Here is a 16,466-nt window from a genome sequence, read left to right on the forward strand (position 1 = left end):
CATTTATTATTTTGTGTTTTTTGGATTAATGCTAGCCTTGTTGGGGTGAGATGGTATCTCATTGTAGTTTTGATTTGCATTTCTCTAATGGCTAATGATTGTGAGCATTTCAAGTATCTGTTAGCTGCCTGAATGTCTCCTTTGATGAAGTGCCTGTTCATATCCGTTGACCATTTTTTAATTGAGTTATTTGTCTTTTTGTGGTTGAAGTTTTACAGTATCTTGTAGATTTTAGAGATTGGACCCTGATCGGATGTGTCATTGCCAAAAATTTTTTCCCCGTCTGTAGGTTGTGTTTTTACTCTTTTGGTGAAGTCTTTTGATGAGCATAAATGTTTGATTTTTAGGAGCTCCCAGTTATGTAGTTTCTCTTCTGGTGTTTGTGCATTGTTACTTATGGTTTGTGTTCTGTTTATGCCATATATTAGGGCTCCTAGCGTTGTCTCTATTTTTTCTTCCGTGATCTTTATCGTTTTAGATTTTATATTTAGGTTTTTGACCCATTGTGAGTTAGTTTTTGTGCATGGTGTGAAGTATGGGTCTTGTTTCATATTTTTTGCAGATGGATATCCAGTTATGCCAGCACCATTTGTTAAAAAGACTGTCTTTTCCCCAGTTAACAGACTTTGGGCCTTTGTCAAATATCAGCTGCTCACAGGTGGATGAATTTATGTCTGGATTCTCAATTCTGTTCCATTGGTCTACGTATCTGTTGTTGTACCAGTACCAGGCTGTTTTGACTACCATGGCAGTACAATAGGTTCTAAAATCAGGTAGTGTGAGGCCTTCCATTCTGTTCTTCTTCTTGAGTAATGCTTTACTTATCGAGGCCTCTTCCCTTTCCCTATGAAGTTGGTGATTTGTTTCTCCATCTCATTAAAAAATGTTGTTGGAATTTAGATCAGGCTTGCGTCCTATCTGTAGATCGCTTTGGGTGGAATTAACGTTTTCACAATGTTGTGTCTTCCTATCCATGAGCAAGGTATGTTTTTCCACTTATGTAGGTCTCTTTTGGTTTCTTGCAGTAGTGTCTTGCAGTTTTCATTATATAGGTCTTTTCCATCTCTGGTTAGATTCATTCCTAAGTATTTTATCTTCTTGGGGGTTATTGTAAATGGTATTGATTTGGTGATTTCCTCTTTGAAGTTCTCTTTGTTGGTGTAGATGAATCCAACTGATTTTTGTATGTTTATCTTGTATGCTGAAGTCTTCTATTATTTCCAGTAGTTTTCTTGAGGATACTTTGGGGTTTTCTGAGTATAAGATCATATCATCTGCAAAGAGGGATACTTTTACTTCTTCCTTACCAATTTATTTATTTTTCTAGGCTAATCACTCTGGCCAGGACCTCCAGCACAATGTTGAGTAAGAGTGGTGATAAAAAGCATCCTTGTCTGGTTCCTATTCTCAAGGGGAAGGCTTTCAAAGTCTCTGCATTTAGGATGATGTTGGCTGTTGGTTTTGTATAAAGGCCTTTTATTATGTTGAGGAATTTCCCTTCTATTCCTATTTTGCTGAGAGTTTTTATCATGAATCAGTGTTGGACTTTGTCAAATGCCTTTTCTGCATCAATTGATAAGATCATGTGTTTCTTGTCTTTTGTCTTATTAATGTGATGGATTACACTGATTGTTTTTCTAATGTTGAACTATCCCTGCATACCTGGTATGAATCCCACTTGGTCATGGTGAATTATTTTTTTGATATGTTGTTGAATTCTATTGGTTAGAATTTTGTTGAGGATTTTTGCATCTATGTTCCTGAGGGATTTTGGTCTGTAATTTTCTTTTTTTGTGATGTCTTTACCTGGTTTTGGTATCAGGGTTATGCTGGCTTCATAGAATGAGTTTGGGAGTATTCCATCCTTTTCTATGCTCTTAAATACCTTTCATAGTAGTGGTGTTAACTCTTCTCTGAAGGTTTGGTAGAATTCTCCAATGAAGGCTGGAACAACAATTCTTATGCAGAGCTGCAGCTTCAAGGAGGGCTGGGAAATGTGTATTTTAGATGTTCAGCCATGGCATTACAGGGAGGCGCACTATAAAGAAGTTGCCAAGTGCCAGTCCACCATCTCCTCCACAGACCCAGGGGAAAAGTGAAACAAGAGGATAATTTCATAGATGGGCAATGCTTGGGAAGCAGTGGGAGACTAGTGGAGAAAAGTATAGCAAAAGAAGGAGATGGAAGTATATTGCTCAGAGCTCAGTCTCAGCAGCCTCTGAAGGCCTGGGGCATTGTGTTGTGTGTAATGTGGGGGTTTATCCTGCAGGCCTTTCTTGGCTGACAATGCAGCCAGCTCCCTTTGTTACAGTGAGCAGTGGTTACTGAACGGAGGCCAAGGCATCAGAACTTTGTTTTGTTTTTTAACCTGAGCACTTCTTTACTTATTCTTTTCTTTTTAGTTTCTCATTTAAAAATTTACATATATAGTTTTGTGACATTTGTTGCAATCCCCACAATGTGACAGCATGCTCCCCCTTTCCACTCCGGATTCTCTGTGTCCATTTGTCTACTTCCTGTCCCTTCCTGCCTCCTCGCCTTGCTTTTGAACAGGAGCTGCCCATTTGGTGTCGTATATTTGATTGAACTAAGAAGCACGTACCTCACGTGTTATTTTTGGTTTTATAGGCCTGTCTAATCTTTGTCTGAAAAGTGGGCTTCAGGAAAGGTTTCAGTTCTGGGTTAGCAGAGTGTCCGGGGCCATAGTTTCGGGGGTTCCTCCAGTCTCTGTCAGAGCAGTAAGTCTGGTCTTTTGATGGGTGCCATTTGCAGGGAAATGAGATATGATCTTGAAAGCCCCTGGCTGCCTGCAATAGCTTGTTGGAAGTCTGGGGTCTTCTAGATTAAATGTGCAAGTCCTATTATTAAGGGGAGTCTCTCCTGCCCACCCAGTCCGCACTCCTCCCTCAGCATTTCATGGCTTTGGCCTGCTAGCCGGTGACCGTGACAAAACGCAGGAATGCCCTGGCACTGCATGATGTAATAGCTTCAGGTTAAGGGGACAGCCAGCTCTTGGCTTCATTGGGAAGCAAACAGTTGGGGATTTTGTCCTTCACCCCAGGAGCCCCGGGTGCACACAGTTAACGTGCTGGGCTGCCAACCAAAAGGTTGAAAGTTTGAGTATACCTAGAGACACCTCGGAAGAAAGGCCTGGCAATCTAATTCCAAAAAATTAACCGTTGAAAACCCTATGGAGCACAGTTCTACTCTGACACATGTGGGGTCGCCATGAGTCAGAGTCGACTTAATGGCAACTGTTTTTTTTTCCAACTGACCCTTCACGGCAGAAGCAACCTGCTTGTTGCCCCCGAACCACATGCTTTTGGGCTGACTGCCCCCACCATCACCACTTTAGCATCCCACCTAGAATTTTCCTACTTCTTCTTTAATCTCTACCTTTAATTCTTTCTGCTACCTTCTGCCACCTAATTTAAACTGTTAATAGCCCTAGCTTGATATGTTAGTTTATAGTGTATTGTATTTTAACAGGGGCTTTTAATCCAAGGGAAGTATCTGATAATGGGAACTCAGCCTTCCTGGGAGAACCCAAGACAAAGAGGTAGAGGTGTTTGGTGGTGAAGGGGCCTTTTGTTCCAGTCTAGATCTCACCAGGCAGGTGGCTGCCCAGAAAGTATAAACCCCACAAAGATGGAGGCCACTTGGCAAGTGGGAAGAGGGAATTCTTGTTGGCAGGTTTGGGAGGGAGCAGGCTGGGTTTCAGTATTGTCTAGTGACCTTACCTGCAGGCCCAGGACTCCCCCACTCCCACCCCACCTTGCAGGCAGTTTCCCACTGCTCAGGAGACAACTTTCCTTCTGTTTTGAACTCTCAAGTACCGTCTTCCTGCTCATTCTTTTGGATCCCCTGTGCTCTAGACCCTGCCTGCTCCTACTCCTGGTACTGCCTACTCATCCCTGCTTCTCCTGGAGTCTGAGACCTCTTAGCCTCTTGACCTAGGGTAGCCTCTTATCGCAGGCCAGGTTCCCCAGCATGCTCTTGGTATCAACATCTCTGGGGGAAGGGAAGGATCAGGAATGAGCAGAGGTAGAGTCAGACTAAGGTGCAGATACTTCAGATCCTTAGCCGACCCTGTGGGGAGCTCTGAAGCTCAGGTGACCCTGCCAAGTTGTCCCCAGTTTGGGTGAAGGGGCTGGACTTTTGTACTCTAGTATTAACCAGTCCATGGGTGTTTCTGGCTGAGGCAGCTCTCTTTAGCCAAGGGCAGTTCCCAGAGAGGGCTGGCAGCTGAGGTCTGGTAGTTGGCAGGGCGCCCAGCAGCTGCGGGGAGTGAGTCCTATAGTCCTGAGCAGCACAGCATAGCGTCCATGCCACACTAGTTCCTTGGCCCACCTGTGGCCTCCAAGCCCCTGTAGGTGCTGGAGGCCAGCAGACAAATGAGACACTCCTGGGGAGTTGCTATCCCTTTCATTTCTTCTAGCAAACATTTATTGAGTGAAGGAACCATTGCATTATATACACATTTAGCGTGTGCAAAAGGAGAAAATAATAAATAATGCTTCAAAAATTAGCTTTCGCAAATATACTCTTCATAGTGTACATTACAGATTATATACTTGTCTTTACATATTATTCTATAAGATTGTGTACACAAAGCCACGTATACTGTATTACCTGGGTGACTTATGGGCTTTTTAAGGGTTTTACTATACATGATTTTTACCTTCTCTGCTAGCATTAGCATCTAAGCCCTGTCTGTGATCCTACTGTACCTACCTGTGTGAGGCTGTATGAAGAAGAGAAAAGATGAACTAACTGCAGTGCCTGTCCCAAGGTTCCTACAGACCAGTGGAGGAGGGAGGAAATGTGTGTTTAGCAGACAGCACGCTGTAGCAGTGGAGAGAAAGGGGCGGTGACCTCAGACAGGGGCATTAGTCCTCCGGAAGGTCTGTTCCTTCCTGTCTGTCCACAGACACTGTCCAGTCCCGTCCCAGAGCCACCAAACAGCTGCTGGGAACATCCTTCTAAAACACACACCTTTGTTTAAAATCCTTCCGCAGCCCCCATGGCTTTGGGGATAACACTCAAACTCTAAGCTTCAAGCTTAGGACTCAGTGGCTCTAGCTGGCCCTGGCATGGCCTTCTAGCTGATGCTTGCCACTCCCAGCCCGGCCCTGGGCTGCAGCCCTTCATCCCCTTCCCAGACTTGTCATGCACTTCACAACTCCATGTCTTTCCTTGTGCTCATCCCTCTGCTCGGAACACCCCTTCCCACCTGCTCCATCTGCACCAAGCCTTCTCAGTATGAGCACTATTGACATTTGGGGCTGGATGATCTTTCTGTAGAGAATTCCCTGTGCATTGTAGGATGTTCAGCAGCCTCTCTGGCCTCTACCCCCTAGATGCAAATAGCATCCCCCACACGCAGTTGTGACAACCACAAATGTCTCCAGACATTGCCAAGTGTTCCTAGGGGGACATTGCCCTCGTTTGACAACCACTGATCTAGTCAGTGCTTTCAGAATAATGTTTAAACATTAACTCCCCCAGAATCTTTCCCTAAACCCATGCCTGTGTGTCTGACTTAGATGCCCGTCCTTTTTGTTACAGTAGCACGTGGTACCCCCCCAGAGCCCTTATCCCCTGTCTTCCATTTGTTGGTTTCCTTGTACTGTTCCCTGATTCAACTCCTCGAGGACAGGAACCACATTGTATTCCTCCTTGAAACCTCAGCACTCAGAATAGGAACTGGTACATGGTAAATGCATAAGCAAATGAACGAATAAATATGCCAATAAGAAGAGGTGACTCCTGAGCTAAGCCTTGAAAAAATGGGGGCCAGATTTATAACTCTGCAATATATAAACATTTGATTTGGTTATCAAAACTGTAGACAAATGTACTTTACTTGGGGTTCAGCCTTAATAAAACTTGTTGCTGTCGAGGTGATTCCAACTCACAGCAACCCTAGAGGACAGAGTAGAACTGCCCCCGTAGGGTTTCCAAGACTGTAATCTTTACAGAAGCAGACTGCCAGATCCTTCTCCTGACCTTTCAGTTAGCAACTGAGTGCTTAATCACTGCACCACCAGGACTTCTCTCAGCCTGAATGGCAGGTATCAATTAAGATGCTGTGGCTAAAAGTACCAGAAAACCCAACCCAATTCAAACTGTCTTAAAGAGTAAGGGAATTTATTAGGTCAGTAAATCCAGCCATGGTTTGATGGGGGCTGCAGTTCAGTTTTTCTGTATTACACAGTGCTGTCCTCCTTCAAAGGAGTCCTGGTGGCACAGTGGTTAAGTGCTCAGCTGCTAACCAAAAGGTTGGTAGTTCAACCCACCAGCCACTCTGCAGGAGAAAGATGTGGCAGTCTGCTTCCATAAAGATTTACAGCCTTGGCAAGATGAGAAGGCAGAGAGGGTCAGGAGCTGGTTGAATGGACACAGGAAATCCTGGGTGGAAAGGAGGAGTGTGCTGTCACAGTATAGGGAGAGCAACAAGGGTCACATAACAATGTATGTATAAATTTTTGTATGAGAGACTAACTTGAATTGTAAACTTTCACTTAAGGCACAACAATTAAGAAAAAAAAAAAGGATTTACAGCCTTGGAAACCCTATGGGGCAGTTTACTCTGTCATTTAGGGCAGCTATGAGTCAGAATCGACTCGACGGCAGTGGGCTTTTTGGTCTGGGTCCTCCTTCGAGGACCCCTGGATGGCATAAATGGTTAAGCGCTCAGCTACTAACCTAAAGATTGGTGGTTTAAACCTACCCAGCTGTGCCTTGGAAGAAAGCCTGGTGATCTGCTTCCAAAAGGTCACAGCCTTTAAAATCCTGTGGAGTAGTTCTACTCTGTACACATAGGGTCACCATGAGTCAGAATCGACTCACTCCATAGCAATGGGTTTGTCATCCACAGACTGACTCCTTCCAGTAGAAAATGACCACAGCTGTCCTGCGCCTCACATCTCCAGACTGTGTTGACCAACACAAGAGAGAATTTTTCTTTTCCCAACCTTGAAATAAGGTTTATGGGTTTTAGTCTGACTGAGCCACTGCAGGTCAAGTGCCCATCCTGTATCAGTCCCCATAGCAAGGAAGAGTGGACGGTTACACTGGTTGGTGTAAACCAGTCAGGCTTCACCAACAGAGCTGGGGCAGGATCAGTCTCACCCAGTCCTCTTGGCTGACACATAGAGGGGGAGGAGTGGAATGGCTATGGAGGAGGCCATCACAGTACCCACTACTTGGGGATCACTGGTGGTTGGGCTTCATGAAGAGCAAAACCAGAGTAATCCTCCATGTCACTCCTCCAGCTTTAGGCTGTCATCCTTGGTTGGCCCTCCACGAAGGGAAAGATCGGTGTGGTGATAAGTCAATGACCGCTGTTCACTGTGGGCTTGGGAAGTCCAGGTTACAATTAGAAGTTTATGTTTTGAAGTAGGAAAATAGAGTGCCATAAAGAAATTTCGTGCATCTGTCTGGCTTTTTTAAGAACTGAAAAGGAGAAAAAGCACGTTTGAGCTGACGTTGGGGAGAACCTGTTTTGTCATGGAATAGTGTTGACTCACAGAATTGGCCCTCTCAGTCTCCTTGCTGTCTGCAGTGCCGGCTCAGCTAAGAAGGTGAGAAAAAGCAGGTGATGACTGATCTCAAAAGCTAAAAGCAAAATAGCTGCCCAGGAGAGAAAGCTACTCTTACACGTTGACTTCCAGGCTGATGCCTTTAATTAATTGACTGTGGCTCATAAATTGCTCTGAATGTCCAGGAGCACCACTGTGCCGTGGTTATGCCCATGGCCTCTGGAGCTAGGCTGGGTTCAAACCAGCTCTCCTACTTACAACTCGTGTGTTTTAGGTCTACTTAACCTATCTGTGCTTTAGTTTCCCCATCTGTAAAACGGAATTATAAATGGTACCTACATTATTGGGTTGTTGAATTATTAGTTGTGACAATGAAATGAGTTGATACAGGCAAAGCACGTAGAAAACACACAGTGAACATTGGCTATCACAATTATATTTTCCAGAAAGAAGGCACTTGGGGTTCCCAGCAGGGCTATAATTTCCTTCATGTTTGTTCCTGTGGTATTTCAAAGAGAGGCTGAAGTCAGATGGATACTTAGTCACTGCACGGGCGGTTCTAGGTGTGGGGGACAGTTTTTGCTCTTTTGAAAATCACTCTGAAAGGATTGCAGAATGCTTGCTTAAGACTGGAGCCCCATGGGTTCTATGTGGAGAAGGAACAGCCTTAGTTTCTTCCCAATACCTGTGGCCTTTGTTGCCAAGTTATGATATAGCATAAATATCCTTAAATATATGCATATCCTTTAAACCAGTAATTCCACTTCTAAGAATTGAACCTAAAGAAGAAAACATGGTTACATACAAAATATAAACACAGGGATACTGCCATGGATTGAATTATGTCCCCCCAAAAATGTTTGTATCAATTTGGCTGGGCCATGATTCCCAGTGTTGTGTGATTTACCCATATATTGTGAATCCTGCCTCTGTGATGTTAATGAGTGAGGATGGGTGGCAGTTGTGTTAGTGAGACAGGAGTCAATCTACAAGATTGGATTGCGTCTTGAGGCGATCTCATGAGATATAAAAGAGAGAAGCGAGCAGAGACAGGGGGACCTCATACCACCAAGAAAGCAGTGCCAGGAGCCTAGAGCATCCTTTGGACCCGGGGTCCCTGCGTGGAGAAGCTCCTAGTCCGGGGGAAGATTGATGAGAAGGCTGATAGAGAGAGAAAGCCTTCCGCTGGAGCTGATGCCCTGAATTTGGACTTTTAGCCTACTTTACTGTGAGGAAATAAACTTCTCTTTGTTAAAGCCATCCACTTGTGGTATTTCTGTTACAGCAGCACTAGATGACTAAGACAGATATTTACTGCAGCTTTGTTTATATAGTAAGGCATTAGGAAATCGCCTAAAATAATGGACTGTTAAGTGTAGTCTGAAAACTCCATAAACAGAATGCTATGAAATGATTTAATATTACTCCCTATGAGTATATTTACTGAGTGAGAAATGTGCTTACATTGTTAGATAAAAAAGGTTTCCAAGTATTATGTATCATATAACCCCATTTTATAAAAGAAACCTTATATATATATGAGTATAAATATGCATACGTATGTAGGTGTATGCTTGTGTGTATATTCTGTTTATAAAATCATGACCTAGATGGTTCAGTCTGAGACCAGTATCTAAGTCAAAAGAACTGTGCCAGAAAAAGTAATTTTGAAATGACACTACTTCTTTATTCATATTTCTCACATACCTGAAGGCAAATACATCATGCCCAGTAATACTTTTTGAATTCCCATATTTCTTCTCCCATCCATATGCCACGGCTGCTTCTGTACCTCCTTCTACAACCCCACTAAAAATCTGCATCCCACACCCCTTCTGCCTTGTTGCTCACCCCCACTTCTTATCCTCCATCACAAAAGCAGGAGAATCTATGTGGCCCAGGCTGGGCCCTCCTTGGAAGTGGAGGTGGGGAGAAACTAACATGAGCCAGGCCAGCATCCTCTGTAGTGACCAGAGGCTGGGGCTGGGATTGGGGGTGGGGGACAGGCTGCAATGCTCCAGCATTCATAATCTCATCCCACTTCATATGTATAGAAAACATCTGGAAAAACATGCATAAAGTTCAAAATGTTAATAGTAGTGATTTCTGGTGATAGGATTAGCGTGGATTTTAATTTTCTTCCTTTTGCTTATCTGTGTTTAATTTCCTACCATGAACAGACATTCCTTGATTAATTTTTTAGAATTTTTTATTGAAATATATCTTGATTAATTTATAAAATAGCTTTAAAACATAGTTCCCCAGCCCTTTTCAAGAGCATGAGGTTGGAGAAGCAAGCATGGTAAATTCTAAGTTAAAGAGGTTTAAAAATACATTCTCTGTCCCAGACACAGTCCTCAACATCGTACCCAAGCCAGCCAACAGTCATCACTGGGAGGTTTGTCTTCACTCTTATCTCCCCCTTTTTGTTAAATAAAAGCAAAAAATATTTTCAGAAATGTACAATTTGGGGACAAGGATTTAGGCCAAGTTGAGCCAGGATAGTTGACATCCCTTGTATGGAAAACAGCTGTAACTGTGCCTCCCTCAGGGATTAAGTGAGGTGACACAAGGGGGAGGGGTGTGGGTTCTTCCACTTACCAGATAATTATTGGCTTCAGCTCTGTGCTTGGCATTGGGTTGGGGGCTGTGGATACAACAATGAGTAAGATGCTGACCCTTCCCTCAAGAAGCTCCCAGTCTATGGGAGGAGTCAAATAACAACAACAACAACAGTAATAATAACCACTAACATTTATTAAATATATATGTGCCAGACACTCTTTTAAGTCCTTTATATGGATAGTTTTCATCCTTATAATAATCTATGAGATCAGTTTTCTCAATAATTATTTTGTCTTCTACTAGTCACAGAAGTCTATATGTCCCTCCATCAGAGCCCACACCTGTTGTGCTGTGATGGATCTGTTCATGTATGTACAGTGGCTAAGAGTTTGGGTACTGGGGTGAGACTCTGGGTTCAAATCCCAGTTTTGCCTGTTATGGGCAACATACTTGATTTTTCCGTGCCTCAGTTTCCTCATCTGTAAAATGGAGATAATCATAGTTTTTACCTCATAGATTATTTTAAGGATGAAAAGAGTCAATATAATATATATAAAGCATTTAGAACAAGGTCTGACACATAAGCTGTTAATAAATGTTAGAAGCTATTGTTGTTATTGTTACAGACTGGGATGGGTCAGTGTCTTATTAGTTGCCGTATCCACCACACAGGACCTAGCACAGTGTTGAAGGCAATAATTATTTGTTAAGCATGTTGTGGGACCAAGAAGGAGGATGTATACAGGGTTGCCCTTCATGAATAGACATCAGATTCCCCTAAGGATAGTAGGAGTAATCTGAGTCTTCATGGGGCAGACAGAGTCCAAGAAACAGTAAATGTCATAACCAGAAAGGACTTCGCAGATCATAATTCAGCTCTTCCATTTTACAGATGAGGACACTGAGGCTTAGGATCCCATGTGACTTGCCTATGATCATGCAGCTTAGCATTAGAGGAAATTTGTTATGAAATGTGGGCCTTCTATCTTACCTCAAATTCTATCCCGTGGCAATTGGACAGACTTTATTTCAGTTCAATTTCACAAAGCTTTATTTTTATGCCAAGGGCCTTATATTAGACTCATGAGATTCAGAGGTAAGATGGGCTCAAGAAACTTCCAGTCTTGAGGAAGACAGACTTTAAATAAGAAAATACAAATGTGATGCGGGGAGGCCCAGAATACAATGAGAGCTAATCTTGTTTCCATCTGTATATATCAAAAGACTGAAAAACCAAGTGAGAATTATAGGAAAAGAAGACTACTTTAGAAGAAGGCTTGAGCAAACCTGCCAAGGCCTTACTTGGGTTATGACTCTGGACCCTGCAGTTAAAGGGGAGCCCCCCATGCAGTATGGACACCCCACGGAGGGAAGCAGAGGTTAGTTTCCCTTGGGAAGTCATGGGGCAGATGGTTATGTTGTTAGTTGCCATCAAGTCAGCCTAAATTCATGGTGACCCCGTGTAGAACAAAACACTGCTGGGATGGCAATGGGAGCTATGGAATTCCTTAAATATGGAATTGGAGAAAATGTCTCAACCTCTCCAGCAAAGGTTGCACCTCTCCCCACCAACCTTACTCAGAGAACTATCCCAGCACAGCCCCATTGCAGGGCTCCCGGAGGAGTGGAAGAGTAGGAAGACGTTGCTAAGGAAAGTAGGAAGACTTGCTTTGCTCACAGCACAGCTATAAATCCACATAATAATAGCTCCACCAGTGCCGCTGAAAGGCACAGCACAGCTCAGGAGTGTGAAAAATTATATCTCAGCTCTCCCCAGTGCCATTAATCTTCCACCTGGGAGTAGTTTAGCATTAAGTATCCATTATTTATTAGCGGGACTTTGTATGTAGAGAGGAAGGGTAGCATGTGGGTAGCAACAAGCATTGATGAGGAAATGTAAGAGGCAGCTTGGTGCAGCTGTATGTGCGTGGGACAGGCTCTGGGAGAGCGAGGCTCTGCCACTGCCCACCTCTCAGTGACTTTGGACAAATCAACACTTAATCTCCTTGGCCTTGACCTCCTCATCTGTAAAATGGGGCTTCAATCAAATGGTCTCCTAAAGTCCTTTCAGGCTCTGAAAGTCAGTTTCAGAATGTACTATCCATTGTGAAGACAATGTCTTTCAGAAGTTGCGTTCACTACTCTAGAACTCATTTAAAAGGCAGTAGACTTGATGCATATCCAGGGCAGTGTGTGCATTGGCTATTTAATCCTCCCAGCTGACCTTAAAGGTCCTTAGCCTCATCTTACAATGGACCAAGGAAGACACTGTCTACATTTCCTGTCTGCCCAGGTAGCCACTCCAATTCTGATCATCACCGAAGGTGTCATGAAGCAGAATCTCAGCAGGCAGCTTTGCGGGCCTTTGCCCCGTGCTGGCATGCGCAGCGTGGAGCACACTGCCCTAAGAATGATCTCAACCTTTCCCTAATGATCTCCTACTGGCAGAAGAGCCCAGTGCATCCCTCACCCCACAGTTTGGGGGCATGTCTCAGGCATGAAATGTCTTAGAGTTCTCCTTTATTATTACAAAGTGGATTTTGCATTCTACTTCATAATCCACCACCTGCTTGTCAGTTTGCCACGTTGCTGTGATGCTGGAAGTGATGCCACTGGTATTTCAAATACCAGCTGGGTCAACTTAACGATGGATAGGTGTCAGTGGAGCTTCTGGACTAAGACAGACTAGGAAGAAAGGCCTGGTGATCTACTCCCAAAAATTAACCAATGGAAACCTTATGGATTTCAACAGAATATTGTTTCTATATAGTGCTGGAAGATGAACCCAAACATACCAAAGATCATGAAGATGGTGCAGGACCAGGCAGCGTTTCCTTCAGTTATACATAAGGTCACTAAGAGTCAGAGTTGACTCAACGGCAACTTAACAACAACACCATAATCTTTGCTTATTTTAATGTAAAAATAGTGTTTGAAATTACTTTAAATGTTTGTGAATGAGTCTAGACTTGAAGGTTGACAGAGAACTCTACTTTTGATCTTGAACTTGATCTTGAAGCCAAGCCTTGACCCTGGGTGGTAAGATTACAGGAGATGTTTAATTTCTTTTCTGTGCTTTATGTATTTTCAATTTCTTCTCTAATGAGCAAGTATTAACTTAATGCTAAAGAAAAGTAAGCTTAGTGTCTGTATGTGTGGCAGATTTTGATATGAGACTTGCCTTCATGATAACCTGACGATGTTATCGTGAAAATGAAAAATAAAAGAATTTTAACCTTTCATGTGTAGTAGTATTTAAGGGGGGAAGGGCTTCATTTATGAATGAGTTCCCTAATAATATTTTCCTGCTGTATTCATTTTTACAACTTCCAATGCTTTATACATATAATTATAAGTATAAATTAATGTGTGCAGTTGAATGAATGAAGGTAATGATAATGACAGCAACTACTATTATTATGTTTTTACCATGTGCTACTGTTTTAAACTTTTCAAATGTGTTGTCTTATTTAATCTTTATGAAACCTTTTGAGGCAAGTTCTGTTATTATCCTCATCTTACAGATGAGGAAACTGAAACAGAAAAGTGACTTTCCTCGTTGGGACACGTTTTATGCCCTGTCTTTTATCTTCTCAGTGCACTTTTAGATCTGGCCATTGCTATGGCAACCTACACTGCACAGCAGTGATGACTGTGATGACTGTGTCATCTTAGCTGTCCCATAGCTCTTGTATTTTGCTCTGAGGCTTCTCTGGCGCTGTTATGCGGGACATTGTGGGAGTCCACTTCAGCCCATCTGCCACAGTGACGAAGCTCACAGTGCGAGGGTGTCCTCTGGGCGACCTCACTCAGGCACATTCTGTGTAGTTCCCCAGAAGGTTACCATCAGCTCAGTAACCCACCTTCACCGGCTTTTCTTCCTTCTCCAATTTACTCATCCTAGGCCCCCACTCCTATTCCTGAGATTGTTTTCCAAAATCAATTATCTGCCCTATGTCTTGGACTCTGCTTTTGGGAGACCATAAGCTACCACGTTGCTCAGGGTCATGCAGCTGCTAAGTGGTGGAACCCAAGTAGGAAGATATTCACTATATATAAAATAATAATGAGAATCAGAATCAGGATCTAAATACTTAAAGCATTTTAAATGGATATGTACACACACACACACGTGTACACACACACAGAGAGATAGGTTTGGGAATGGAGTAAGTACACCTAAATGTTAAAAAGTAAAAGTGATATCTTTTATGATAGTAGCCCACTGTGACCCTATAGGACAGAGTAGAACTGCCCCATAGGGTTTCCAAAGGAGTGGCTGGGGGATTTGAGCTGCCGACCTTTTGGTTAGCAGTTGAACTCTTAACCACTGAACCACCAAGTCTCCTTTTATGGCAGTAAAGGAAACTTTAGATTGTTCTTCCTCTTGCTTATCTGTATTTTCTAATTTTTTAAGGATGGCTGTGTATTACATAATGGATGAGGAGTGAGTTGGCAAACTGACCTAAGCCAGTTTATTCCTGCAGAGCTCTCAGGTTCTTTTAGCAGACAATGGTAACCACAGAAATATTTGAAGTGGACGTGGTTTAACTACTCCCCCACAGCCTCACTGTCAGGCTGTCATGAAAGCAAGTCTCCTATCAAAATCTGCCACACGTATAGACGCTAAACACACATTCATAAACAGACAGGCTCAAGACAGCCCACGCAGTGGGCGCTGGAAGCTCAATGAAGTCCCAGCTGTCTGCATATTTAGGTGCTACAGGGACTGCCTGTATGAAAGGTTCACTGGAGGAAGGCAGGAGAACGTTCTAGATCAGTGGGTCTCAAACTTTTGTGGGCATCAGAATCACTTGGAGGGCTTGTTAAAGCACAGATCATTGTGCTCCATCCCAGAGTTTCTGATTCAGGTCTGGGAGCGGGGCGGGGGCACCACAGTTTGAGAACGCAGCAGGACTTTGTCATTCTCTCTGATAACTGGTATGAACAATTAGCATTCTTTAACCAGTGGCAGGGCACAGGGCCATTTAGAGAGTTAGTTTAGGGTGCCATCCCTCAGGGTATACACCACAGGACTCTAGATTGTTATCTCCAAAAGGCATGAGGGTGGGCATGGTCTCTAAAAGATTTTAGAGAAAACAACTAATTTCAACAAAGAAAATCCATTTCTCATGATCATTATGCTAATCAGAAAAACCTGTGGCATCAACTGAGCTATGAATAACTGAAGTATCGATAACTTAGCGATGTAATGCTAACTGACCACCCCTGTAGTGTGCTTTCCTAAATAGGACAGGATAGAACTTCATATGCTATCACTTAAATTAGCATAGATACATAAAATCACATTATCCATGCCAAACATTTTAGAATAAATTACAACATTAATGGGAAGGAAAGTTAATTAACCAATCAATGGGCTTTTGTTTGATCCCACAGACTGAGCCAGAAATCATAGAGGAAACCAACATTGACAGAATTAATGAGCCCCGGGGCTATACCAGGTCCCGGCAGATGAAAGGCCACTCGGAGACTTCCACGCTGAGCTCCCAGCCCTCCATCGACGAGGTCAGGCAACAGATGCACATGCTTCTGGAGGAGGCCTTCAGCCTGGCTTCCGCAGGCCACGGAGGCCAGAGCCGGCACCAGGAGGCCTACAGCTCAGCACAGCACCTGCCCTACTCGGAGGTGGTGACCAGCGCTCCCGGGACCATGACACGGCCCAGGGCAGGGGTGCAATGGGTGCCGACCTACCGCCCAGAAATGTACCAGTACAGTCTGCCCCGACCCGTAAGTCACACATCCCACCACCTGTCATCATCAGGCCAGCCCCACCCTGTGTGTCCTGACAGGGTTCAGAGCAGGGATTGCTAGTGATAAGCCACCTTGGAATCTGGAGATGAGCTTTGCTGGGCTCTCATCGTGCCCTCCACTCCATGGTCCAAAGCCCTTTCCCTTTTAATCTTGTGGTAACAGGCACACAAGAAGCCCTTATGTCCAATCAAAAACATCAGCATTATATATGTTTTAAATGATGCCACCTAAAATGGAAAAGAACTGAAAAATAACATGATAGAGAGACTCGCCGTCAAACCAGAACATTAAAGGCAGTTCTTTTGTTATTAAGGTTTCCTTTTTGCCAACAACACATGTGGTCTCTATTTTTATGAAAGGAGAAAATAGCTAACAAGACACAGTAGAAATGATGATTCTTAACCCAAACTCTTGCAGAGCCTCCTTTTGCTCTGATAATGTGGAAATCAGTAGAAAAGGTGGCAATATAGAATGATAACTATGATTACTTTTCGTCTTCCAAAAAGGAATCGCTTCAAGCTCTGCCGGAGGATAATTGGAAGCTGGTGGCTTTAAATGCACTAAGCCAGGCTGATGGTATTT

General features: G+C 43.5%; 1 protein-coding gene across 1 annotated transcript in view; it reads left to right on the forward strand.

Moving 5' to 3' along the window:
* Positions 1 to 16,466, forward strand: part of KIAA1549L (KIAA1549 like) — a 125,811-nt gene that overhangs the window by 87,802 nt on the left and 21,543 nt on the right. The window contains exon 16 of the mRNA XM_004369773.1: positions 15,510 to 15,860. Within this exon, the coding sequence (XP_004369830.1) occupies positions 15,510 to 15,860 (351 nt within the window). The remainder of the gene's footprint in view (positions 1 to 15,509; positions 15,861 to 16,466) is intronic.

This window comes from Trichechus manatus, unplaced genomic scaffold, assembly GCF_000243295.1.
Source record: "Trichechus manatus latirostris isolate Lorelei unplaced genomic scaffold, TriManLat1.0 scaffold00006, whole genome shotgun sequence".
NCBI classification, from domain to species: domain Eukaryota; kingdom Metazoa; phylum Chordata; class Mammalia; order Sirenia; family Trichechidae; genus Trichechus; species Trichechus manatus.